Source organism: Alnus glutinosa, chromosome 14 (genome assembly GCF_958979055.1).
Source record: "Alnus glutinosa chromosome 14, dhAlnGlut1.1, whole genome shotgun sequence".
Lineage (NCBI taxonomy): Eukaryota > Viridiplantae > Streptophyta > Magnoliopsida > Fagales > Betulaceae > Alnus > Alnus glutinosa.
The window spans coordinates 17,186,762-17,214,609 of NC_084899.1; the positions used below are offsets into that span (position 1 = coordinate 17,186,762).

The window sequence follows — 27,848 nt, forward strand, 5'->3', positions numbered from 1 at the left end:
ACTAGATGGTTGTTGGAGCTGTGACACATTTTGGAGAACATTGTAATGTTATTAAAGGCTAGCGGAGGCTGGCCCACTAACGTTAATAGGGTTCTTGGAGAGATGACTGATGTGGTTTAATCCTAGCATGTAAATAGCAGAGGCTGACATTAACGTTAATATGGTATCTTTTCATTTTTAAATAGGAGGAAATTAATAGGAAGCTCCCCAATTGTAGGGGAGTCACTCCTTTTCTTGATCTGGGCATTGCCACATCATTCTACATAACTATAACATCCCCAAAATTAAATAATTATATTTACTTAATTTGAAGTGTTCCTCGCAGTATCATTAGCCAATTAAATAGTAATTAGATGAATTCACTACGCTATACTAATAACTAGAGTATACTGTAGTAGAAAATAGAATAAATTAATCTAAGAGTTCTAACAATAACCTTTAAGACAGAATTATATATCATTAATTATAGACTCAGAGCCTCCAAATAGACATTACTATAGAATAATAGTTAACTATTATTTATCCAACCTGACAATACGAGTCATTCGCTTGGCATTTTCATCCCAGAGAATTTCTCACTCTACCGCCTTGCAATCTGCTAATCTGCAAAACATCGAGGTGTTTTACAGTAAAAGAGAAATAACTATATAAGTTCACAACTTGGTAAGAAATTATTACAAAACCAATTATACACCAAGACTTAATTGACAGAATATAACCTTGCAATATTTAAACATGAGTTTTTACAAATATAACATGTATTGTCTCCATTATTATGCATTTAAAAATGTAGTTTATTTTGAAGACGAGATGAGGCATAATTCCTGTAACAATAACTTATATTTAATACAGAGAAATCATGCTACGTGTGTGTGTGTGTTCATTTAATCATAACTATTGTCCATATGGTCTAACATATCTCTTAACCACTCCTTGGTAGGATCAGAGCTGTTCCGAGGAACTTGTAATACAGCATCGATGCCCTGGATATAGTATGCATACCGTCATATACTAGCAGCCCTACTAAATCCAACTTGCAATAACCATGACCCCATCCGTACATGGTATGCCCATGACAAAACAACCGTTGGATCCAAGGTCAAACATTAAAATAAATTTCTGTGACCATAAGGTCAAGCTCGTATAATAGTAAGCTCATAGCAGTAATATATCACGTACCGGTGTATCATGTCATACGAAGCTAATATTGTTTATTTACTTTAAGAAAATCATATGTAGGCACTTATCTATTTGAAGCAATCTAGACAGGTTATAAAATTAGTAGGCTTAGGACTTATCATTTTGAAGAATAAATCATGCTTAGTCCTCTAACATATCACATGTTAAACTGAAATCAGTTTTGTAAGTATTTACTTAGCTCAAACGCTTATCCACAAATTCGGATATCTTGAACTCCGCTACTGCGAAACATATCTTAATATTACGAACAATACCTCGAGACTCTAATCTATGCACGTGAAAACTCTAATTAAGAAATAGACAGACTACCCCATCATTAAAACCCCAATGTCTCATTCAACGACCCTTCAAATGTTCGTCCTCAGTATCAAACATTCGGTAAGCAAGGGTCGATCGTTCGACGAGATACAATGCAACATTCAATGGGTACCAAAATGCTTGATAGACCCAGAACATCTACCCGTTACGTAGAAAACCTTAACCAAAGCTTCCAATAATATCATAAAGACATTTTTAAACATATCAACATGATAAAACATGAAAATCATAAATATAAGGAGAAACTTCACAAAAGGGTATCGAACTATAGGCCGTTTTGACGGAAGGATACTAAACTTCAAAAACTGTCGAACCCAAGTATTTAATTATTCGAAACCCTCACTTTAGGGTATTTCGTCTGGTTTCAGCGTTAAAACCAGACAGAATCTCAATCACGTGCACGCACGTGATTTACTTAAGTTACAATACTCGTTATGCCCCTAAAAAAATACATATAAAGGACAATAAATAATAAAATGTGGGCTCCACTCATAATGCAACTGGCGTGGACGATCGGACGACCATGCGCTTCTTTACCGCCGTCTTAAACAACAATACCCGTAAATCACGTGCAACCTTATGCCGCCTCCAGCCAGTAGTCCACGACCCAACGCCTCTCTCAAAGACTCCGATGGTCTCTCCCATGCATGTCCAAGCCGCTGCACCTTGAGGAGCTGTGTGCCGGACTTGACGCTCTGCATGGGCACCACCTTCAAATGATTTTACAGATGTCACCTTAGTTCATGAACATCGCGGTGTGCCAGATGTGAACGAGCATCCATAGCACTTGTCAAAGAAGCTAGTGAAACAAAAGATATACCTATTTTCATCAAACAGATTCATATATATTATCTTTGACAACGGATTAATTCATGATATTTTTCTTCATGTTTATGTTTGATTTCCAAAGATGGAGAAGAGGCTAAAAAATTAAGAGATAGTGACCTAGAATAAAGCATCATTTGGGCCAAAGCTGACACCTACATTCTGGTTCTCCATCCTCACAGCAGATATGATCTTCAAGCTGTCAGTTGGAAAATCCTGAGCTTCCCATCTTCAGCCTTTCTCAATCAAGCATACCTTTATTCCCGTCATTGACATCCGACAAGCAACAACAAAACCACCATATCCAGACTCCACGACAACAGCATCATAACCACCTTCTTCTCCATCACCAAGCAGCCTTCTCATTAACTCTCCTTGTTTCATGATTTTCTTTGAAATAATCCCGACCAAGTTCTTGTGTATGGTCAACTCGAGTATCCCATTACAAAGAGTGCTACGGTAATATAGTGTTATCCAAAACTGATGCTCACGTGTCAACCCAACATGCTTCTACTTTCTTTGACAACATGCACGCCTTGGACTTCTAGGAACTTCTATTTCCAGGAAAATCTTCTATTTCCTTCTAGTATCTACTTCTAGCCAATAGCTTGGCCTCGCTATCCTCATAAAACTCCTCCAAAGCACCTTCTCTGATCTGATCTCTCCTCTCTCTTCAAAGCTTCAGCCCCTCACCGTCAAAGTCCCAACACAAAGATTTGCCTGAAACTCTCTCCTCTAATCCCATTGGTCGATTATTTTATTTTCCAAATTTCTAACATTAAAGAAAAAATAAAATAGAAAGTAAAACTAAGAGGGAAAACACACAGGTCTCCTTTCTCTGGACTTCAACAACACTCATAATCTAGCTATCTGTGAAAATCTGCCAAATTTTGCAGATATGGTCGAAATAACTGGTACAATATGGGTACATGAATATACATGAGATGGAGCACACGAGGAGGTTCAAACTTCAACCTCAGTTCTCTCTGGCTCGATTGTCTCTTTGCGATTTTACGTAAAACTGAAGCATGTAAAATAGTAAATATATACTGAGCTCCAGCATTTTGTTTAAGACAGTGAGGACTGAGGAGTGGCCATTTTTGGCTGTATTTTGTAGATTAAATGAACGTTTCTACAATGTGCCATCTGGCGGTGGAGCAGAGCCCAAGCCTAAGCCTTCGTCCCATGGTGCTCTGGCAACGATGGCGACAGAGCCCAAGCCTAAGCCTCCGGTGGCCAAGAAGGTGGAGTACGTGATGGAAATGTTCGGGGACGCAAGGATCGACAACTACTACTGGCTCCGCGATGACTCCTGCACCAATCGGTCATGGCTCCTGTTCTTCTTCTTTTTGCACAAAGAGAGTTTCATCGAGACGCGTGGAGAGCATTTTGCATGAAAGTGAGGGATATAATGGTAAGATTTGTATGTACAGAAATGGCCGCAGTGGTTAGAGAAACAGCAGGAACAGAGAAACAAGATAAAGGAAGGAGGAGGTTGTTGGGTGGAAGGGAAAGACATGCAAAGATGTCAATGAGAGAACAGCGTTGTTTTTATTTAGCATATGGGCAAAATGGGTAGTGTGGCTTAAGTAAGTCACATGATTGCAATTCCGTATGGTTTTAATGCCTAAACCAGACGGAATGCCCTAAAGTGATGGTTTAGGATAATTGAATACTCGGGTTCGACAGTTTTTGAAGTTTAATGTCCTTCTGTCAAAACGGCCTATAGTTCGATACCCTTTTATGAAGTTTCCCCTAAATATAATCTCATCTTTTGAAGAAAAAGTAATTATTCTTATGTGATAAATTATAAACACAACATGGCATGCTAAAGCAAATGAAATGCTTGATAAATCACAAGGTTATAATAATAATAATAATAATAATAATAATAATAATGAATTGAAAAACAAGGGTTACCTCAAAGAGGTTGGTATCACACCACAAGCCGCTTTCTCTCTCTAGGAATTCTCTCTCTCATTAGGTTTAGGGCTCCTCTAAAGCTTAAGAACAAGGGTGAAGGTTTAAGGGTCGTAGTGAACATTTTGTAAGCTTGGCATGATTGAGATCCTTCATTTGATCTACCTCCTCAAAAATTGGCCTTAAATTTTTATGTTTATTTATGACTTTTAGACTTGGCTTGTAATATTTATGCTATGCTGGTAACATTTGGAGAAATTATCTATGTTATGATATTTTTGCTTGCTCTGGTTGATTTTGAGATTGTGGGTCTTTTTAAATTAGTGATTGAAAAGTCTTTCGTTCCAGGCTCTCTTCGGAGAGTGTGAGATCTGAGTTTTATTCCGTAGCAAATATGGCTGAGAGGTAAACCATGAAATTAATTACCAATCAATTAATTTTATTGGGGTGTTACAAAGGGGTGTTCAAGCATGCTTTCTTTCTCTACCCCCATGTCGCACAAATTAGTTTGCAAGTTCTATGTGAACGTGCATGATTTCAAAGACGGCGTTTTCAGGTTGAGATGGCGAGGGTTTACTTTTGAGGTAAACCCCAGTTTGATAAATCAGCTCACCAACCTTACACTGATTCTTGATTCATCATGCCCCTGCCCTAATGACCATTTTCTAAGCTACTATCTTAATTGTTCGAGTAATGCTGAAAACAATAGTTTTATTCTAAAAATATTTTATAATTCTGACATGATAGTCTCAACTAACCCTTATATCAATTTTTATTTTTTTTTTTAAAAAATAAAAATAAAGACCCAAAAATTGGTTGAGATTGACACATCAGTGTTATCTGATATTTATGGGGTAAATTGTGATATATAACATTACTCTAAAAATCAAAAGTTGGTTGAGACTATCAAGTCAGTATTGTAAAATATTTATTAGATAAAATGTGGTATCTAACATCACTTTAATTCTTTTTTTTTTTTTTTGGTCACGAGCATTACTCTAATTGTTAACACTACATAAAAGTAAAATTTTTATGAAATTACTAGAAATATTTTTCATTAAAGTCTTAATTAAATTTTTGGCTAAATGTATTAAAAAACAATTCTTAAGCAAATGCGCCTTTTGTGATGCTCATTAAGCCACATCATCATTTTTAGCCACATCATATTAAAATACTAATTATTTTTTTACTAAATACTAAAAATTAAAATATAAAACAAAAGCCCCACCTTAGGTAGGGGTGTACAAACATAGCTATTATAACTGCTTTAAAACTACTAACTGCATAACCATATAACCGCATAACCACTTTCAAAAACAGTTATAGGGTTTGGGAAAATCGGTTAATAACTGCTAACCGCTTATATATATATATATATTAAAATATAATTTTGGATTTGTAATGTTTTGGATTTATATTTGGATTTGTTACTATTTTGGATTTAAAACCTGCACTAAAACCGGCCAAAATCGGTCCAAAATCGGCCCTAAACCCAAATTAAAAAACGGTTATACAACTGCCGGTTTATCTACTCAATAACCTCCCAATAACTGCTTAGGCGGTTAGCGATTTTAACCATGTAATAATCACTGGTTATCACCGTTTGTACACCACTACCCTTAGGGATGCAGGATGAGCTGAGGGTAGCTCGCAGGCCACCTTCTAAAGGTCGGGGGTGGCCTACGAGCTACCCCTAACCCCCATGGCGGCTGCCCCCCCCCCCCTCCCCCCCCCCGACCTCTCCTTGCCTTATTTTTAGGGATTCAAGGGTGGTTGAGCCACTCCTCCCTTTATTTTTCAATTTTTTTTTTAGTTTCTTTTTTAATTTTAATTTTTTTAGTATTTAATAATTTATTATTTTAATGTGATGTGGTAAAAATAATTTTATTGCCTCCAAAATTAATTAACTCGTAACAGTAATAAATAGACTCTAAAGCAACCACACCCAAACAATTAACCAAATATGTAAAGCAGTAAATTAATTAATACATATATTTGGTTACGAAGTGAAAACTCTTTGAACTCAAAGAAAAAAACCACTCCAGGGCAGCTAAACCCAAGAAATCAATTTAATTACGAAGAATAGCGAATTAGAAGATGCTCATACTCACAAAACCTTTGTAATTGTCACACTCTTGAATTACAACAAGTGATCCATTTGTCTGCTTTTCTCCCAGAACCTCTGGAGAGTTCTTCTTCTTGATCTCCTTAACCGGAACTCCGGTTGGCTTTAATTGTTCAAGGTTAATGGTTGAACTAAAAACTCAATAAGATATATAACAATAATAATCCAAGTTTAAAACCCTTTCTTAGCACACAAAATTTCAGAGTAGAATACTTAATAAAACCTTGCATGGAAACCCCTTTAAATAGACTTTAGAAACTCTAATACTAGTCAGGAACATATTCCTAGGCGAAGATGTCCAAACAGGTTACTAACATGTCCGGACGCAATAAGAAAAGAGGATTTTCTGTAAGAACGGTCCGAACAGGAAAACCATCTGTCCGGACATGACAGCATATGCTACCTTTCTGTAAGAGCTATCTGGATGGGAACATTATCTGTCCGAACACATAAAGAAACACAAACTTTCTGGAAGTCCTGTTTGAACACGGCTTCTAGCCGTCCGAATAGGAGTAAACTATGAGAGTTACTGGAAGTCTTGTCCGGACACGAATTCTAGCTGTTCGGACAAACTAGACTTCTTGAGACCATTATTCTCAAAAACTAAGAACTTTTGTCACTGATTATAGCCAAGAAATAAAACTAACAACTCGGAATGTTACTCGTAGCACTTCCTAGATAATTAACTAGTAATCAATTGAAAGTTCCACCTATAACAACAATATCAGAATAAATGCAACGAAAAGTGAAATATTGATCTGAACTGAAAGACTAAATACATTGGTAACAAATTCTATCATCAATACAACTAGAGCCTCCAAGTACAAAACAGTTACAAATATACAATACCATCGTCAGAACAACTATACGTAAATGATATACATACATTAGCTTCCACAAGTCTTTCTCACAACATCTCAAGCCTTGCAAACAAACATAATCCGCACTCTTGGGGTAACCTTGCTAAGTTGTAGAAAAAAAATGATAAAAAAGAAAAGAAAGAAGAAGATGTTTATAGGTGGAAAAATAATTACTTTAATTCACAACTTAATAAGTAAATCGCTAACGGAACCTAGCCCATGCAATAAGCTTGGTATAGTTGGAAATAAGTATAAATAATTAGCATTTTAAAGATGTTATGAGATTTGAATAAATTATATTGGTGTTCATTATCTTAATAATTAAGCGAACAAGAACAATAGTACATTTGTAAAGAAGTTAAGGCATAATTTGGGGGACAACATATTGTAGTTTAAGGGAGAAAATCAAACTAGTTAGGTGTGCAACATAATATTCATAAATTATTTCAATCCATAATTGTTCCCACATAGCCTATTTGTACCCTTAACCCTTTTACAGTACGGTTTGCGCACCCTTATGGGACATCTGATACAACGTTGGTGCTCCGGCGAGGACAATGGCTGGCTAGTGGCTACCACTAATGGCTCGATTGGGTCTGACCCCGCATGATCCACACCACTGGTGATGTTGCATGGTGTGACCCACATCCATCGATGGTTGCGTCGGTAACTCTGGCTAATTGATCCAAAGCAACTTAAAATCTACTAAACTCGGCTATAGGGTCAAGTTCATATACTAGAGTGTATGCACCCTTAGATTTTGCACCTTTTTTTCCTATGGTGGTACGACACACAACAATGTATATAAATTCAATTGAGAAAAATAGTTAAGTTCAAAGGAAAACAATAAATATCAATGCATTTGTAAATCATCATTTACAAAAATTTTAGATTTACGAGATAATTTATGAAACACATAAGTATCAAAATGTACAGTTTATATACAAAATATTTATACTTGATGACTAAAATATTTTCGATCGATCGACTTTTGGTTAGATCGATCGATTATACAAGGCACTCAGAAAGTGCAGCAGTAGCAAAAACAGAACCGGAAACACAAACAATTTTCTATTTTTTTTTTTTTGTTAGAACATAAAACAGAAACAAAACATCAAATTTACAAAACAAAAAATCTAACTAAACTAGTAGAAAAATAAAATCAATTCAAACAAAAATCAATTTCCACAAACTAAACAATTCCCCGGCAACGGTGCCAAAAAGTTGTTGTGCAAATTATAATACTCGCAAGTGCACGAATCATTTTGCAATATAGTGTTATGCAAGTGCGAGGTCGATCCCACATGGAATTGTGTTGTGAAAATTAATTTCTATTCAAACTAATCCTATTTTAACCTAGTTCCAAATTTAGGGGTTTTTGATAAAATAAAACATAAACAAAATTAATGAAAATAAAAGGATCTAGGGTTTCGGAATCCACACTCACCAAATCACAACAACCTAATCTCATGCTCATCACACATATTTTGAGGTTTTCAAATGTAAATCTTAGGTATGTTCTACTTTTGCTTCAAAAATAGTTTAAATCATTCAATTAATCAATTCTTCCACAAATCACAAAAGATATCTAGTTTCAACTAAATCATCAAATGTATCCATAGAATGAAACACAATGAATATCCAACATACATGAAAACCCAAGCAATCAATTTAATGAAATCATTTCAAATCATCACATGTATCCGAAAATCACAAGAGATATCCAAAAATAATCTCAAAAACCGAAATAGAACAATGAGAAATCAAGCCCATAAACTCAAATAGCATAAACAAGCATGAAACTCAGTTTCTATTCACTGGTGAGGTTTTATCTTCAACCCTAGATGAAAGTATTAGCTAGACATGAACAAAGAAAGCATAAATAAACTACAAGAATGCATTAAAAACGAATAAACTTACAAAAGATTGAAGTTCTAGGTCAAAATCGACCCAAAAACCCTAAGATACAGTGAAATCGGCCCCTAGGGCACTCCTAAGCGGCCTCCTCCGCGGTTCCTCTCCTAAAAATGAGAAAAGAATGGTATTTATAGAGTTAGCTAGGGTTTCTGAAATTCCAACTCCGCATAAATTCGATCGATCGATTTTATAATCGATCGATTGACATCGAGAAAATTTCGATCGATCGACTTCACAACAATTTCAAATCTCTAGCTTTTATGCATTTTCATTTGAAAATAACCATTTTTCTCTTTATGTCCTGCAAAAACGTAAAATCACCAAAACTAAACAAAACATCAGAAAGTAATAAAGCTAAAGGTTTAACTAATGTAAATTAAGGGGTCCAAATATACACTTTTTGGCACTCATCAGCGCGCCCTTATGGGACATCTGATACAACGTTGGTGCTCCGGCGAGGACAATGGCTGGCTAGTGGCTACCACTAATGGCTCGATTGGGTCTAACCCCGCGTGATCCACACCACTAGTGATGTTGCATGGTGTGACCCACATCTGTCGATGGTTGCGTCGGTAATTTTGGCCAATTGATCCAAAGCAACCTAAAATCTACTAAACTCGGCTATAGGGTCAAGTTCATATACTAGAGTGTATGCACCCTTAGATTTTGCACCTCTTTTTCCTATGGTGGTACGACACACAACAATGTATATAAATTCAATTGAGAAAAATAGTTAAGTTCAAAGGAAAACAATAAATATCAATGCATTAGTAAATCATCATTTACAAAAATTTTAGATTTACGAGATAATTTATGAAACACATAAGTATCAAAATGTATAGTTTATATACAAAATATTTATACTTGATGACCAAAACATTTTTTTTTTTGCATTTCCATGGGTGATTACTTAGCTCAAACACTTAGATCCAATTTCGAACATACCAAAAGCTCAATCTTCTCCTTTATGCAAGCCATTCTCTAATATTAGACAAGATACTAAGTAAAACCCTAATCCTTCACTTAGAAACCCTAATCCTGCATATTCTGTTGAAAATGTTCAGTAGTTTCTCAAGGACTGTTCAAACATTATGGATCGTTTGATCGTTCTTTAAGACTGTTCAATCTCTTTTTCATTGAATGTCTTTTTTCCTAATTCATCCTACCAAAATGTGATCTATCACATACCCAAGACCACAAAAGGTCATAATACTCTTGAACGGTAGCATACTACATGCATAAAGTTTAAAACCAACCAAAGTTACAAACATAACTTAAAAACTCCAAAGGCCATAATTTTCTTCCCATAATCACATTTTCCTTTTTAAATAACCAAGGAAATGCTCTAAGGTGTTGCAAAGTAGGTGGTTAAACATTGTTTTGGGGTTAAAAAAAAAGTGAAAAAAATGCATGGAAAGACTCAATAAACGCCAGGAAATGGGCACAATGGAGGAGCTTTCCAAGTCTTAAGAGTGCAACTCTCAAACAATAGAGCACAACTCTCAGATAGTGCCACTCTCTCTCTCTCTCTCTCTCTCTCTCTAGGGTTCTAGGGTCTAGTATTAGAAAAAGGGCAAAATGAGAGTCTAAGGTTCATCCTATCTCTTTTAAATAAACCCTCTTTCACATGCTTGGCAGAAGTGGCCAAATTTCATTTGCAGGCAAACTGCCATCGTTCGATGGTTTAAAGCAACATTTGATTGTTGCGTACAGAAACATACCATTCGATCATTCAAAACAACATTTGATCGTTATTGTGGAAACCCTTAAGGTAAGTGTTTTGAAAAACCTAATTTTACCATGTCCAAAAACTGATAATTTTAACACCTCAAAACTTTGAGTGCTTTTACAAAATATTAAGTTTTCACCAACTTCGTGCATGAAAATAGGGTATAAAAATACACTACAAAAAAACTGGGGAAAACTTCATTTATAATCCTTGATCTTTCATCACTTTTACAAAAAGGTATCCAAACTTTAAAAAGTGTCAATTTAGGGTATCCTTCTTTCAATTTTTTTTTTTTCAATTTCAACCATTCGTAAGAATTTTCCGTTAAATCCTATCAAAATTTTCAAAATACCATTGTGTTTATTTTAAAAAATAAAAAATAAAAAATTCAAAAATACTCAGGCATGGGTATTTTTGCAAATTTCGTTAAATTCTTACCAATACCTAAATTTTAAAAAAATAAGGTATTTAAATTAGCGTCTTTTAAACAGTAAATGATACTAAATTATTAGTGTCGTTTATTGTTCAAACAACACTAATTCTTGGGGTGAAAAATTTAGTTATATATTTTAGTTTAATGTTTTTAGGGAGAGAAAGAGAGATAGGAGCCTCCTGCACTCCAACGAGCGCAGGAGGCTCAATAAGGAGGAGAAGGAGGAAGAAGCTTCATGAGCTTATGCATGAAGAGAAGAAGAAAAAGAGGAGGAGGTGGAGGAAAAATGAGGATCCTATTTTATTATTATTATTATTATTATTTTATTCACTTTAGTGTCGTTAAGAGTTCAAACAATACAAAATAAAACATTATTTAGTGTCGCTTAAACACACACACATATAGCTCTATGTGTGTGTTTAAAATAACATGCATTCATGTAGTTTAAAGACCGAATTGTTTCCTCCGGTTTAAAGCAATGATTTGTAAAAGATTTACCATGTGTTTGGGTGAGGTGTTACAAAGCCCGGCCACCCCCTATTCCAGTAGCGAGTCTTTTCAACTTTTTTTAAAGTTTTTTTAATTAAGGATATTTTTGTTCTTGAGCGAACATTAACAATTTTATATAATTTGAAAGGAACATTATCGTAATCTATTAAGTTTTGGGGATATTAATTAACAATTTAGTATTATAATTTGAAACTGGTGATCATGCTTCCACGTTTGTTTTCGAGTTTAGAAAAACAAAAAGAAGAAAGAAAAAACACTGCTTCACGATCAAACTACCATCAAATATCATTTTACTAAAAATCCAATATTCAGAGAAGATCGAAATCAATTAATGTATTAAAGTTTAAGAAATTTGGAACAGCTCATATATATATATATACCAAATAATCGTTTAAAAAAAATTAAAAAACAATGGTCCAACTTCTTTTTCTAACGAAAAAACAAATGTCCAACCACTTTAATATTATATACTCCACCGGCTTCTTTCGGTTTTTCTTTCCTATTTTCCACGTTCTGCTGTCAACCACCTCCGATTTCTTCCATTACAAAAACCATCCAAATCTCCCCAAGCCTCCCCATGTTCTGCCCTCTGCAGCTAGCATATCTCTCCAACTCTGGTGCGTACGCTGCAAGCTCTTCAAAGATTCAGTGGTAGATTCTCTCAATCTCTGCACCACCTTCGTAGCTACTGTCTTCAAATTTTGTTAATGTATCATTTCCTTCACAAATTCATCCAATATTTTCGTAATCTGTCTGCTTTTTCATCGGGTCTTGTTTTTCTTATGATTTGAAGCGTACCCATCTGGTTTCTTAATAATTTCTATCACGGGTCTCGTGCACAACATGGTTATGAGCTTGAATTTTTAAGTTCTTGGATTGTACAGGCAGATTGCACGGTTGTTTTGATTTCTTGTGCATTGAAGTTCCACCAATGATATTGAGAAGATGTTTTGACAGTAGGCGACATTTTGAGCTCTATGTTGGTTTTGATTTTGCTGATTTGATGTGATAATGGTTGGATTTATATAGTCCTCGGGTGGATTTTATAATGGGTTTGATTTCTTATTTGGGAAGATGGATTATTTTGGATCCTGAACTGATAGTTTGTTTAACATGGGAAGAAGCTTTGATGTGGGATGATTGAGATGGTGAATGGTTTCAATGGATGATTGACAGGATGAATAGTTTCAATAGCAATGCATCATCCAAACGCAGTACTTCACTTAAACGGAGGGGTTTGAGTGTTTCAAGCCCAAGGGTCAGTCGGTTGAGCTGGGTCTCACGATTGTTTCAAGTCCTTGTGGTGATTGGGTCTTTGATTTCATTCCTCATAGCAGTTGGTTGTGGTTACATGTATGTGCTCCCAAGTCTCAGCCAGGCTTTTCATGGGTATGGTGCAGCCAAATCTAATGTTTCATTAAGTAGTTGCAATGTTTTTGATGGAATTTGGGCTCTGGATGATAGTTACCCATTGTACAATGCTACAGAATGTCCTTTTGTAGAACAAGGATTCAATTGCTTGGGAAATGGGCGGAGAGATAAAGATTATCTGAGATTGAGGTGGAAACCAAAGGATTGTGATATTCCGAGGTTTACTGTGAAGAGTATATTAGAAATGCTTCGAAACAAAAGAGTTGTTTTCGTTGGTGATTCTATGAGTAGAACACAGTGGGAGTCACTGATATGCTTGCTTATGACAGGGGTGGAGGATAAGGAGAGTGTCTATGAAATCAATGGGAATAAGATTACAAAACGGATTAGATTTTTAGGTGTTCGGTTCAGTTCCTTCAACTTTACTATTGAGTTCTTTCGTTCAGTTTTCCTGGTGCAACAGGGTTGGATGCCCAGACATGCACCAAAGAGGGTCAAGTCAACACTTAGATTGGACAAGTTAGATAATATTAGCAAGTACTGGGTTAACTCAGATGTTCTCATATTCAACACAGGACAATGGTGGGTGCCTGGAAAGCTTTTTGAAACGTAAGTTCTCTCAATTCTGTGCATAAATCTTCCATGTTACCTGTGATTTTCTATATGAAATTTCTTGCTTGGATAGAACTGCTAGAATTGAAGCATAGGTTCTTATCCATGATATTTGATGGATACATGCAATCCTGATTCGATTGATCTGACACACAAATCAAAGTTGTGCATTATGAACAGCATTATATGAATTCATCACGTTGTACTAGCTAAACTTTGGATTATGCACGTCCATTATATTGCAGAATCCACACATTCATATTACATTACACATTTGAATAGCCTAATGGCCATAGTGTTTTTGGTGCTACTTTTAGTAACACAAATTCTTAAGCCTGGATCCTCTATTCTCTGTTCACTTCATCTCTATCTAAAATGGTAAAATGAATACAAATGTAGGAAAGGAAGCAACTTTCTTGATTTTCCAGTCTGGTTCCTATTGGATAGAGTAGCTTTTTGGTGCTAGCATAAGAATGCAAATGAGTTTCTGTCTTCTTTTTTTTCTTTTTTCTTTTTTCTTTTTTTTTTTTCCTTTTTTCCTTTTTTTTGTTTCCTCTCACTACTTTGAAAATAAAATTTGTAGAAGTAATCTTAACGCCTAGCATGAGGAGTAGTAGTGTAAAAGAGAAGTTTAATAATTGTTATTTTCTCTTTTCACCCATAGTAAATATGTTTGTAACGAGTCACTTGAGGATTAATTACATAGAACCAATTCTAAATATTCACGAACTGCCAACTGCGAATGTTAGCTGTAAAAACCTCTCTTCCTCTGCCATATCTTTGCTAGTTTTAATAAATTCTGTGCATATTTAGTTTTGTAATAATAGTTAGTTTATATCTAACATGCACATTGTGTTTACCAGTGTTTGTATGGTAAAAACAAAACTGTCAGGAAGATAAATATTTGGGAAGTTTGTAAATAAGGCCTTGATATACCATATCGGGATACCTCTTAATGCAAAAGTTCAAGTATATGGATTTGGACTGAACAATGCTATATTAACCACTCACGATTGTTACTATTAGCTTATGTAGGGCTTTATAGTCAAACATTTGCTCACAATAAATCCCCTCCTCATGTTTGAGCCTCTACCATATTGGCTTAATTTCCCTTTGCATGTGAGTCTTTCCCAAATTTAAGAGTGTTACGTGTACAAGAGTTTTATCTAATGTAGTAACTGCTGAACATGACTCGCTCAAAGAGCCACCTTCACTCTCAAGGGAGCTATGTCAAATGCATCAGACTAAGACCCTCATACAAGCAGAAGCTGAACATTTTGACTTTGATACCAGTTTGTTGGGGAGATAAACGCCCAAAGGGTTTCTAAGTTAGACCTTGCTATGATATGTTGAAACAACACTCAAACCAATAACTTAATCCTTTAAGTTTTGACCTAAAATATTATATTAACCAATTATTATTATGACAGTTACTCGATGTGGCAATTTATACTCACACATGCACCCGTAACAAAAGCACCTTCCAAATGAAAACTTCTTAGGGAGACTGCAAAGTATGGATCTGTTTTCCTGTTCTTGAGTACTTATCCATTTAAGAACAACTTTGACATGCCTCTGCTGGAAAAACTTTGGGATTATTAATTATATACCATTTCTCTCAGATATCTTCATATGAAACATTTTTTTGTTTTGTGCCAGCCAAATCATTGTGTGCAGGATCTTCGACTCTGGACTTGTTATTGATTAGATTTTGGATATGATATTAACATTATGCCTTAGTAGTTGTACTACTGCATGCGTGGATTTTGATTCACCAATAAGACATTACAAGGATCACCCTTCTCTAGATCGAAGGCCCGAGGAACAAAATAATTGTTCTTCGTATGGAATCTGCATCTGATTCAGGATTACCTTTTAGGCTTATTGTGCATGAAAATGGATTGTTAATGTGATCAAAACTCCATTTAACAAAGCCTTTATCCCAACAAAACCTTCTCAACATGCATCCCTTACTAAAGCCACCATCTGAAATCTGCATAACAAAGCCTTCTTGCATTTCAACCCAGGCTAAATTCATGTTCCAAATTATCCCTGAATAGTATGGTTTCGTTTAACCAATTTTGTGGCATTAGTAACTTGTATTCCATGCTTTCATGTTATCTGTCCAGTAATATCTATAATGTTTTTATGATAAGTAAGAATGAAAAGCGTAAGGCACCCCTTAGTATATTTGAAGGATACAAAGGAAACACCTAAATCTATAATGTACTGGAAACTTTTGAGTCTTTGTTTAAAATTATTATCATCTAACATCCATAATCTGTACTTTTTCCTCTATACCTTTACGAAATGCGTCTAAATTGTATTTGGGACAGTGGCTGTTATTTCCAGGTTGGAAACTCTATAAAGCTAGGAATGCAGATTCCCACCGCTTTCAGAACTGCACTAGGCACTTGGGCATCATGGGTTGAGAGAAATATCAACACAAATCGAACACGTGTCTTCTTTCGAACTTTTGAGCCATCTCACTGGAGGTATACAATATGATTCTGTGTTTGTAAACATGTTTGGCTTTACGCTTCATATAATTGTTTAGAAACTACTGTCTCTGGATACAGAACTAAAATTGATTTTCCCTCTTGTAACTTGTCAGTTAACCTGCTTGCATTAAATTTAATGCCACTACAACAACATTATCCTTTTTTCTTCTTTTGAAGTTGCTAAGCAATCTCAAAAAGGGTTGCTAGAATAGAATTGGTCTTCCATTTTGAGATTAGTAATAGTTACCGGTTCCAACTAACCATATTTGAAAGGCTAATGTTATCTTAACATTAGTCTGTTTCATTGTTCCCCTTTTATTTTATATTCCTCTGAAGGTTCACATTAACCTTCTTCAACATGACTAATGATATCGTTTGTTTCTGCGTCAGTGATCAAACTCGTAGGTTTTGTAATGTGACCCAGCACCCGTCATTAGAAGTGAGAGGAAGGGACCGAAGCCTATTTTCGGACACCACATTGGAGGTGGTAAAGAATATGAAAGTTCCTATAACCGTTCTGCACATTACTTCCATGTCAGCTCTCCGGAGCGATGCACACGTGGGTAAGTGGAGTGACAGCCCATCAACGCCTGATTGTAGCCACTGGTGTCTACCTGGAGTACCTGATGTGTGGAATGAAATTGTTCTCTCCTACCTGCTTGCTGACTATGGCTTCATTTCTGATGAATGGGTGAGTAGAGTAAAGCTCCAATTACCTTCTGAATTTCTTCTTTTCATTGGTTTCATGCATCCAAGCATGATGTAAATCCCATCCATACAAAGTGTACGTGTTGAGAAATAATTCAACTCCAAAAAATAATCATAAAAATTGTTTCGGTTGGGAGAAATCTGCTTTGATTCACCGTTCTGCTTTATCTTTGGTCCTGTCCTTCAACATAGAAATTAGAACAGTAAATGAGAAAAGATCATCTCTCTCTCTCTCTCTCTTCTTTTTGAGGTATTTTTCATTTAGTTCTTGTTTATCAGTGCAGGGCGGATAAACATGGATTTGCTGGCCCCAGTTTTGAGCAACCAAGACGCCAAAACCTCCAGCCTTACCCGCACCCATGGCTCGGCTCAGAAGCCTGAGAAATTGAATAACCTTGATTTTAGCTGAAGTTTCTTTCCTTTATTCTCAACAGATAGCATCAGGTTTTCAAAAGAAAATGTAAACACGGAAGATACAGTTTTGCTATAGAAACTGATATCTTTTTTTTTCTTTCTTTTTTTCTTTTTTTCTTTATTTCATTCTTTTGCGATTATTATGTTTACGAGAAGGCGCCAAAATTTTGTCTCTGAGATGTAACAATTTTGTCCATTTCCATTCATTAATCACAGTTTGAATTTTGATCATAATGAAATCTCTTTACAAGAAAAAAAAAAAAAGCAGAGAGAAAAAGGGAGAGATTGACCATCTTAGTTACCATTTTTTTAATTTAATGTTGTTCCCATGAGAAATGAATTGTCAATTTCTCTTCATTAATGACAATTTAGAGTTTAGATTACAATGCAATTTTTGTTCAAACAAAAGATAGAAATATAAAGTGAAAGAATAAGATAGAGATTGAAGCTCGTTTCTCAATGCAACTATGAGAGAATACAAAATAGCATTTGTCCACACTAAATATCATCCTCAAGCTATTGAAACAGCCTCATTACCATCTTGAGCCAAAGGCCTGACTAAAAGCTACACAAATGAATGGCAGAAGCAACAGAATGATTATTTTGTAAGAAAACGAAAATGAAAATATATTGTTCTTTCCTCTAAAAAATGTTAAGATTGTTGAAGAATACCTTGACATTCCCTTTGTATACTGAAAATATATAAACAAATTGAATTCACACCCATATTCGGATATATGACATTATGAGAACCGCTTGGTTCCTAAGATGCTGCATCTCTTCATTGGGTAACATTTCACCCAACATAGATAGTTATAAAAGCAAAACAAAGGATGTAAGACAAAATTGAGGTGGAATGGGCCAACGCAAATCTAGCAGTTTCTTCATTTCACCTGCCCATGATTGATTGCAGTTAAAATAAATAACAAATCCAAAATAGCCATTGATGACCACAAAAGTAATTATTGCACATGCTCAACATACCATTGGATCAAACCCATTGCAGGCTCCAGACTAAATCATACTCGTCTTTCGCTATTACAGTTATATATATAGCCATTACTCATTATATCAGCCATTCTTGAGATCAGTTTTAATATCAGCATTATTTGTTTTTGATTTCTTCCACTTTTTTATTATTATTATTTTATGGCAACCAGCAAGCAAGCGTGTCGAGAACCATGGCAATTCAACCTCAAACCCAGAGTTGAACATGAACCCCAGACCAGAGAAGCTGTCGGTCTACCACCAGACCATGAATGAGGTTGAGCTTCAATTGCTTCTATGCCAACGGCGACAGCAAGAGTTCCATGTCCCATCTTGGGGCCATCCTTAACTCCGTTGGCTAGCTTCTCCTTCTCCTTTGACAACCAGGTAGCAGAATGATAGTTGTCAAATGATTCATTTAGTTAAACTGATGAGAAGTGTACCTTCAGGAGCACCAAGCAAAACAAGCCACTGGCCAAAATGTAAGAAGGTTAGCCAAAGTGTACCTGACAGCCAAACGAACATATTGTGAAAGGTTGGATACTACATGTTCACAAGTGAAAAAGATTGAAATAAAAAGGGGAAAAATACAAATATTATCCTTGGAATTTCATAGATATGAGTAGGTTAAGGACTTTGACCTTAGACAAGCGGACTGAACATTCAAGATCCACCCAATTTTCATTCTACAGATGGTCCAATATGTTGTTACATATATTCACGGATCATGCAGATGTGCAATTCAGGTGTGTTTGCATACAGAAAAATGAATCCTAAAGCAGTGCATTACATGCTGCAGAAAAATCATTGAATTCCCAACCCTTATAACAGGTAGAGCCATGAAGATTATGGCCATATTCACGTCGGAAAGGACATTGAATTAGCAATCTATGGTTGTACCCAAAGGCAGTTTCCCAGTCCACAATCACCAGGAAATACTGATGCCTTAATTATCATGTGTAACATTTCATATACCATTGAAGTTTCAGGATGAGAAAGGTCCCCTTGATAGAACTTGTGGGATTTTCCTGCAATTGTTATCCAGCTACAACCAGGAGTTTTAACCAAACCCAAATTCCTCATCTTTGCTCTGATTAGTGAAACACGATCCCGTATGTTAAGAGAATCATAAATACTACACAAAGCTATGTAGTTGCTAGAGTTTCTAGGTTCCAACTCAAAGAGCTGAAGAGCTGCAATTTCTCCAATTTCAACATTCTTGTGCATCATACAACCAGCAAGTAGAGCACCCCAAACACTTGCTGTTACCACTAACTTCATGTTTTGTACCAATTCAAGTGCTTCCTCTAGACGCCCAAAACGACCCAAAAGATCCACCATGCAGGCATAGTGCTCTACACTGGGTTCTAACTCATAGTCAAAACTTATGGAGTCGAAAATCCTTCGAGCTTGATCAATAAGACGCGAGTGGCTGCAGCTAGCCAAAACTGCTGTTAGTGTGACACAGTTAGGTTTAAACCCACAATCTCTCATTTTATTAAACAAAGCCAAAGAGTCCTCTCCTTTCCCATGGACACCATAACAAGATATCATTGTAGTCCAGGTTACCAAATTTAGTTCATGCATGCTCCTGAAAACCTTTTCTGAGTCATGCAAGCGTCCACACTTTGCGTACATATCAATCAATGAATTATTAATTGCAACATCTCCATCAAATACGAAACTCTTAACTACTTGCCCATGAATTTCCTTCCCTTTCATCAAGTCTCCTTCCCCTCCGCAAGCATTCAAAATGCTGGGAATCGTCATAGAATCCATACTCACGCCTTCACTAAGCATGCTTCTGAAACAACTCAAAGCATCCACATAAAAGCCAGCTCTCCCAAATCCTGCAATCATCAAATTCCAAACAGCAGAATCTCTAGACGACATATTTGAAAATACACGCCTTGCATCAACTAAGTTCCCACATTTCACATAAAAATCCAAAACCAAACTTCCCACAACAACATATTCCTCAAACCCAAGCCTAACCACCCAGCCATGAAGCATCTTACCCAGATAAGCATCTCCTATTCCGGCACATGCCTTAAACACTGGAGGCAACGTATAATGATCAGGTCGAAGACCCATCTCCAGAAACTCATTGAAAACACCAATAGCATCCAAATAATGAAAATTATTCGCATATGAAGCGAGCATTATGTTCCAAGAATGCATATTCCTTTCAGGCATTTTGTCGAAGACCCGGCGAGCATCTTGAAGAAACCCGCATTTAGAGTAGGCCAGCAAGAGATCGGTTTGAAGGGTCAAGTTGGAAAGGAAGCCATGGATGAGAATTTGGGCATGGGTTTGCTTAGCTTGGGAAATTCCAGAGAGTAGAGCGCAGTTTCTCAGCAGGGAAGACAAGTAAAAGGCGATTTCGTGAAACATTTTTCCAAGTATTTAAACTCCCACGGTCTTGTGAGGAAGAGCGCAAGCACATAAGTACTATCGGGTGTCGCTCTTGTCCCGCGACTTCTTGCTTTTATATTCCACGGCCAGAGCACAAACTTCTCACCAACGGAATATTCATCTCCTTCTCCCATACTAACTTTTTGAAATATAGCCATTCCATCAGCATTTGGTTTTATTATTATTATTATTGTTATTATTATTTTTTAATAAATATTAATTCAATAAATAATTTTTTTTTTTTTTTAAAAAAAAAAATGTATGAAAGAAGAGCAAGTGTATACTCAACAGCAGTGGTCACTTCTCACCAACGGAAGACTCTTATCATGCCATGTCATTAGGACTGGTAATTTTGACACGACCCGATAATTCGACACGAACACGATACGAAATTAGCGGGTTTGAGTCATAAACGGGTTAACCCATTTATGACCCGTTTAACTCAACTTGGTGGGTCACCCGCGGGTGACCCGCTAGACACAATTATCTTTTTTTTTTTAACTTAAAAAAAAAAAGGGGTAGGGGGAAAATTGGGAATAGCGGCAAAATTGTAAACTTTTGTGTTTTGTCACTCTGAAACTCACTAAGTGACAAAACACAAAAGCTCAAAAATAAAAAAGAGTCAAAACTAAAAAGTAAAAACTCTAACTTTTACTTTTTCACTTTTTCTTCGACAGTTTAGTAGAATCACGAATCAGCTCCACGGCTCCGCCCGATTCCACCCCCTTCTCTTCTTCTTCCATTTTCTTCATCTTCAGCTCCATGTCGCCGCCCTTTCTTCTTCCTCCCGCAGTGCCGCTTGACGTCTGGAGGCTGGACCCGCTCAAGTCAACGCTCTCTCTCTCAGCCTCTCTAGTCTCTGCTCTCCGCTCGACGCTAGCTGCCGCTTGCCGACTGCCATCGCTCTCCCGGTCTCCCCGTCTCTCTACCGCTCTCTCTCTCTTCCACCTATCCGGTACCGCCGGTATGTTAATAGTTGATTTCCATTTTTGTAGCATTTTGACATGAAATGATTTGATTATTTGATTTTATAGTAATTTTCTTTTGTAATTAAGTGATCTCATTTTTTGTATGCATAGAACAGAAAAGGAAAAAAAAAAAAAAAAAAAAAAAAAAAAAAAAAAAAAAAAAGGAAGAAGAAAAAGAAAAAAGAAAAAGTGATTGTCAGTTTAATCTATGAAATGGTTTGTGTAAACTGTAAAGCGAGAGAGAGTGATTTTGTCACCATTAAAAGGAAAAAATGATAGCTTTTTTCAGCCTTTTTGGGGTTGGAGAGAGTGGGGATTGCGATAAAATAAGTATTGAAAAACAAAGTGGGTGAATTATCAACATGGGTCTTCTTTTTCACCTTTTTTTTTTTTTTTTTTTTTTTCTTGTTTTCCATTTTGCATTCTAGTTTGAAATTTTGAATGGCTTGTTGGTGGACAAGAAAATGAGGATTATGATAATCGGGTCAAACGGGTCGTGTCAACCCGATTCGACCCATTATGTTAAACTGGTTCACATGTCGTGTCGGGTGACCCGTGAACTTATCATGTTCGTGTTGTATCTGGAGCCCCGACCCATTAACATAAACTGGTCATGTTTGAGTCTAGGTTAAACGGGTCACGGGTCTTAACGGGTCCTAAACGGGTCGTGTCGGGTACCCGTTTTGCCAACCCTAGGTGACCTGATGTCAACAACAGGTCACCATAAAGTCATAGGAGTTGGCTTACTTCCAGGGACCGACAACTATATAAGTGGTGGATTTTTTTTCTTTTCTCTTTTTGTTAAATATCTTTTTAGTTCCTATGGTCTAAAGATTTTATTTTTTTTGCCTCATTTGCTTCATTTTGTATAATAAATGGTATTTTGTTTATGATTAAAGACGGAGATGGTACTTCCATTTAACTTCCATTCAAAAATTAACAAAAGTCCACATTAGAACCTTTAAGAAACTGACACGTGTCATATGCCCCATTAAAAATAAAATAAAACAATTAAAAAAAACACCTTTTGAAAAATTATATCTATATAGAGGGGTGACTGAACCACCCCCAAGGGCCAAACCCTAAGGCTTTTTTTTTTTTTTTTTAGGGTGGGGGGGAGGGGGAGTAGACGAACCATCCCAAGGGCCATAGGGGTGGTTCGGCCACCCCCAAACCGGCCGTATGGGGTGGCCAAAACCACCCCATTTTGTTCTTTAGGGGTGGCCGAACTATCATATTTTTTCCAAAGGGACGGCTTCTTTCTTTTATTTTCCATGTTTTTTTTTTAAGATTTTATTATTTTTAATTTTTAATTAGACGTAGGGACACATGTCGGTTTTTTAAGGCAAGTAATATGGACTTCTGTAAATTTTTAAACGGAAGTACAATCTTCGTCTTAACCATAAACAATGTATCATATGTGATATGAAATCAAGCATAGTGAGTAACAAATAAAGTCCTTAAACCACTGGGGAGTTAAAGGTATATAACCCTTTTTTTTAATCAAGTCAATGACATGTTAGATGAATTAGGGTTTACATGAATGAGTAATGTAGAAACTATATTTTTATTCTACAACTATCTCACATTGTTGACGTTATAGTCACAACCAACTCTTTGATGTTTGATCAATCCTTGTTAAAAAATAAAAAATAAAAATCAAAGAGTTAGTTGGGAGTGTCACATAAACATTATGAGATAAAAATGTAGTTTTTCATCATTATATGAATTACCTTATGAAAGAGAAATACTAGAAACTATATTTTTATCTCACAATTATCACATAATGTTGATCTAAGGGTTGGATGAGCTGGCACGTCAACATTATGTGCTAATTGTAATATAAAAATGTAATTTCTAACATTACTCTTTGACGAAAAGCTTAACGGAGGGCTCAATTTATAAATGCGTGAAACACATGTCTTAGTTTTTGAAAGTTTAGAGGAAATCCGTTTTGGTCACTTGCGTTGCATTCTTATTTACAACCGAAGCTCTTACAAGAGATTTACAAAGAGTGTAAAGAGAACAAATTACAAAGACGAAAGGCCATCTGCGTATGAACAAAAAGAAGAATAAAGAATTGAAATATTAGAATACTAAGGAATGGAAATATGATGGGGCCCCGATCTTAAAATCAGTGACAACCGTCAGTCCATGTTTCATGGGATAGCTGTTGTTGTGATGTGTTGTCACGGGAAAACAGAAGAGCAGCAGTGTGAGAAGCAGAAAATTAGGAGAGCAACTCAGCGTGAGAAACGAACTGGATATGGTCTATGTAACCTTGGGGGTCAATTATGTGGCCTTGAGGTTCAGTTTGAGAAGTAGCCTTAACACCCGCCTATAAACTGATAGGGGTGGAGAAACCTTAAGTTTGTCCCAAAGAAAACAGAATCAAGAGGCCATGTGTCCTTTGGTAAAAACATCTACATTTTGATCCAACGTAGGGAGATAACACACCTGAATGTCCTTGTTAGTAACCTTTTCGTGGATGAAGTGGGCATCTACCTCTATATGTTTGGTCCTTGCATGAAAGACTAGATTAGATGCTAAAGCCGAAGCTCTTGAATTATCACACCATAAAACAGGAGGGGACAAAAGTGAGATATGTAATTTACAAATGAGCATATGAATCCAAAACATCGCAACAACCGCAAGGAACATGGAGCGGTATTCAGCCTTTGTGCTAGACCTGGAAACTACATGCTGCTTCTTAGCAAGACCATGAGATCAAGTTGGGTCCAAGAAATATACCGAAACCAGTAGTTGATTATCTGTCATTTGGGTTGCCAGCCCAATTTGAGTCACAAAAGGCATTGAGAGATATGGAGCCTTTAATGTAGAAGAGACCATCTTCAATAGAACCCTTGAGGTACCTCAACACTTGCTTGGCTGCTGTCCAGTGCATGGTTATGGTGTGATAATTCAAGAGCTAGTTGACTGAAGAGGCTATATATGGGCATCTAAAAGTCACATTGCAAGGCTCCAATGACATGCCTATACTTAGTTGGATCCAAGAGAACTTCATTGTCAAACTTAGACATCTTGGTGCCAATAATGCATGGGGGCTCGATAGGGTTTGGATTCAGTCATTTGGACACAATGCAACATGTAATAACCCCGACTTCATTTTGAGGTTAAAATGGTCTTTTACTATCGATGAGAATCGATGACTAAGCAATGATTAAAAAAAAAGAGTGTATATATATATATATATATATATATATATATATATATATATATATATATATATATATATACATACATATATAATATATTATATTTTATATTTTATATTTTATTTAAATAACCGTTACTATTTAATAAATTTTATATCGATTTAAATTCTACATTTTTAGTTAATATGTTATATTAATATTTTAAAACCCTAATTGTCAAAACCCTACTTATATAAATAAACTAGTGACACCTCTTTCTCCCCCTCATTGTTTTTTTAGCCGCACACTCCTGTCCCCTTACACAATTTTCGGCACCTACAGACAAGGTACCATCTTGTCTCTTATCTCTTTCTTTAGTATTTCTTTTTGGTGAAACCATGGTAGGTTCGCTGTTGATATACCTATTTGTCTATGGTATTTCGTTTCTGTTATCTTTCATTTATTTACTTTACTTTTTTTACGTGTTTTATTGTCTTTCATGTCAGTATAACAATCAAGTACTTTGACCTTTAATTCATTGACATCAAATGTATAGCCTTCTGTTCCTTCTAGTTGTTTGTTTGTTTGTTTTTTATTTTTTATTATTTCTTCTCTCATCTTTTCTTTTCTATGGGACATGGTGGGACTTTAGCATCTTGCATTTATCTTTGTATTGAACAAGGTCCTTATCTCTTCTCATTCACTAGAGATATTATTTTAGCCCCTACCCCTAACCTCTCACCTTTTTATTTACTCTCATTCTTTTAGACAGCAACCCTTGTCTGAAGTATCCATTGCTTATTTATTTTCTTTTCCCCATACTGGTCGCGTAGTAGCCAGAGAAATATGATGCATTTGTTTGGTTTCTCCTCCATTCTTTTACTTTTGGTACAAGTCCTGAACTACTCCTGTCCTTTTATTTTATTTTTCCTCTCCTCCTCTATCCTAACGACTCCATAACAAATCTTTCCCAGGCATAACTGTATTAAATTGTAGTTATTTTAATTCTGTCCCACAGAAAAATAAAGATAGTTTTAATTTAAGTGTTTAAAAAGTTCTTGTAAATTGCTTAAAAATCACAGAGCCTTTTAATAAATTATTTTGAATAGACGTATATTTTTGTGATACCTGAATTTATCAAATTATATGAATTTAGTAGAAAATATTTCTTATGACAATTACTTTTATTGAGTCGTATTTCTAATATCAATAAAAGAAAATGTGTTATTGCTTATTTAATGATTTAAATATTATTCGAGTAATTAATATCGTTAAATGTACTTAGGAAATCCATTCTCAATAGGCTAACAAGACGAATCTTAGTGATGTTAGTGTGTCGTCTAGTGACTAGCACAATGTATTAATTTATTTAAACACGTACCATGTGATTAGCTAGATGTCGAAATATTTCAACGACATACTGCGTCCAGAGAGGTAAGGGATACACTACCCCTTCTAGAATTATTTTATGTATTATTATTTTATCCATTTATTCTACATATTTGTGAATAATTATTCTCGTCATGTATTTAAAATTATATTATTACATAAAAGATTGGTTTAAAATAGTGTTGATATGAAAGTTAATGGTGGAAATAATATTCTTGAAATCAGTGATTTTGATAAAAACCTTAGTTCTAAAAGGCTTTCCAATTATAGAAAATTACTTATATTATTCCCGAGATGGGAAGACACTACTTTCTGAAAATAATGAAAAGAGAAGTGTAAAAACCCTCACACACGTTGCCTCAAGAGTTACCAAGCATAGTGAAAAGAGTAAGAATTGTTATGAAAAGGAGAAAGATTTCTATAAATGAGGAACTTGTGTGGAGGAAACTATTATTTTGGCCCCGGAGATATTCACAGAGATTCATAGAGGCTTAAGCTCGATACCATTGCTTGGATGGAAGCACAACCGTTGAATGACATTGAAAATGAGGTAATTCATCCCTAGGTCATGCTAAGTGCACTTTGATTAATTAGCTGACGAGGCAGACCCGTGGCCACAGTTTACCTGCCTAGGTCCCATTGACCGTGCAACCCTAATACACAGGGCGTAATAGTGTGCATGGACCCTACATATGAGAAGTTTTATTTATCAACCAGTAATTTTATACTTTAAGCAAAATGTTGAACTTATATTTTGTATTCTGAAAATTTAGATTTTAAGTGTGCTTTAATAATCGTTTTAAAAAAAATGAAGTTTTATTTATCAACCAGTAATTTTATGCTTTAAACAAAATGCCGAACTTATATTTTGTATTCTGAAAAAATTAGATTTTTAGTGTGCTTTAATAATCGTTTTGAAGAAAATGAATTTAACTCAACCATTTTATGGTTGAGAGTTACCTTATTGAGCATTTCTCGCTCACCCTTATTTTGTTTTTGTTTTCAGGTTATGAGCAGAGAGACCAAGGTAGTCAGAATGGGATATAGGCTAGCATTAGGACATTGCACTTCATTTATCTTAATAAGTGTACCAACACAATAAATTTAGTTTTACCTTGGATTTTCATTTATTGAATCGAACACAAATATTATTTTCGAAATACTCGTTTCCACATTATTTGCAGCTCTGAGTTTAATTTTTTTTTTTTAGTAATTTATTTAATTCAACATATTAGCTATGTTATGTAGCAAACTTTATGAATCTTTACGGTTTTGTATAAAAAAATGGACGAACCTAACCCTAGCGGTTTGGTGGCGTTACAGTTTTCGTATCAGAACAAAGGTTATAAGTTTTTGTAGACTCATAGAGGCCAGATCATCAGGATAAACTTAGTGGGGTAATGGAAAATCACATTCCAGCCTTGCAGAGTCAGTCCTTTTTGTGTTATATTCGGTGCTAGGGAAACATTCCCTAATTTTTACTCTAACGCT

At 35.6% G+C, this 27,848-nt stretch overlaps 2 protein-coding genes across 3 annotated transcripts; one reads left to right on the forward strand and one right to left on the reverse strand.

The window, feature by feature from the left end:
- The first annotated feature begins 12,336 nt into the window (after window positions 1-12,336).
- Window positions 12,337-17,615, forward strand: LOC133856568 (protein trichome berefringence-like 7). Of its 2 annotated transcripts, XM_062291624.1 has the most exons (5): window positions 12,337-12,488; window positions 12,722-13,817; window positions 16,157-16,315; window positions 16,712-17,012; window positions 17,309-17,615. In XM_062291624.1, the coding sequence occupies exons 2-5, from the start codon at window positions 13,003-13,005 to the stop codon at window positions 17,408-17,410; spliced, it is 1,377 nt and encodes a 458-aa protein (XP_062147608.1). In that variant the 5' UTR covers window positions 12,337-12,488; window positions 12,722-13,002; the 3' UTR covers window positions 17,411-17,615. The 2 variants fall into 2 exon arrangements, with proteins under 2 accessions (XP_062147608.1, XP_062147609.1); XM_062291625.1 differs by having other exon boundaries at window positions 12,340-13,817; window positions 17,314-17,615.
- A 505-nt stretch (window positions 17,616-18,120) lies between these two features.
- On the reverse strand, window positions 18,121-20,965 carry LOC133857730 (pentatricopeptide repeat-containing protein At5g04780, mitochondrial-like). The gene is made up of 2 exons (XM_062293059.1): window positions 19,072-20,965; window positions 18,121-18,936 (listed from the first exon to the last, which is right to left on the reverse strand). Exon 1 carries the CDS (start codon window positions 20,822-20,824, stop codon window positions 19,319-19,321), a length of 1,506 nt encoding a protein of 501 aa, XP_062149043.1. The 5' UTR covers window positions 20,825-20,965; the 3' UTR covers window positions 18,121-18,936; window positions 19,072-19,318.
- Between the last annotated feature and the right edge of the window lie 6,883 nt (window positions 20,966-27,848).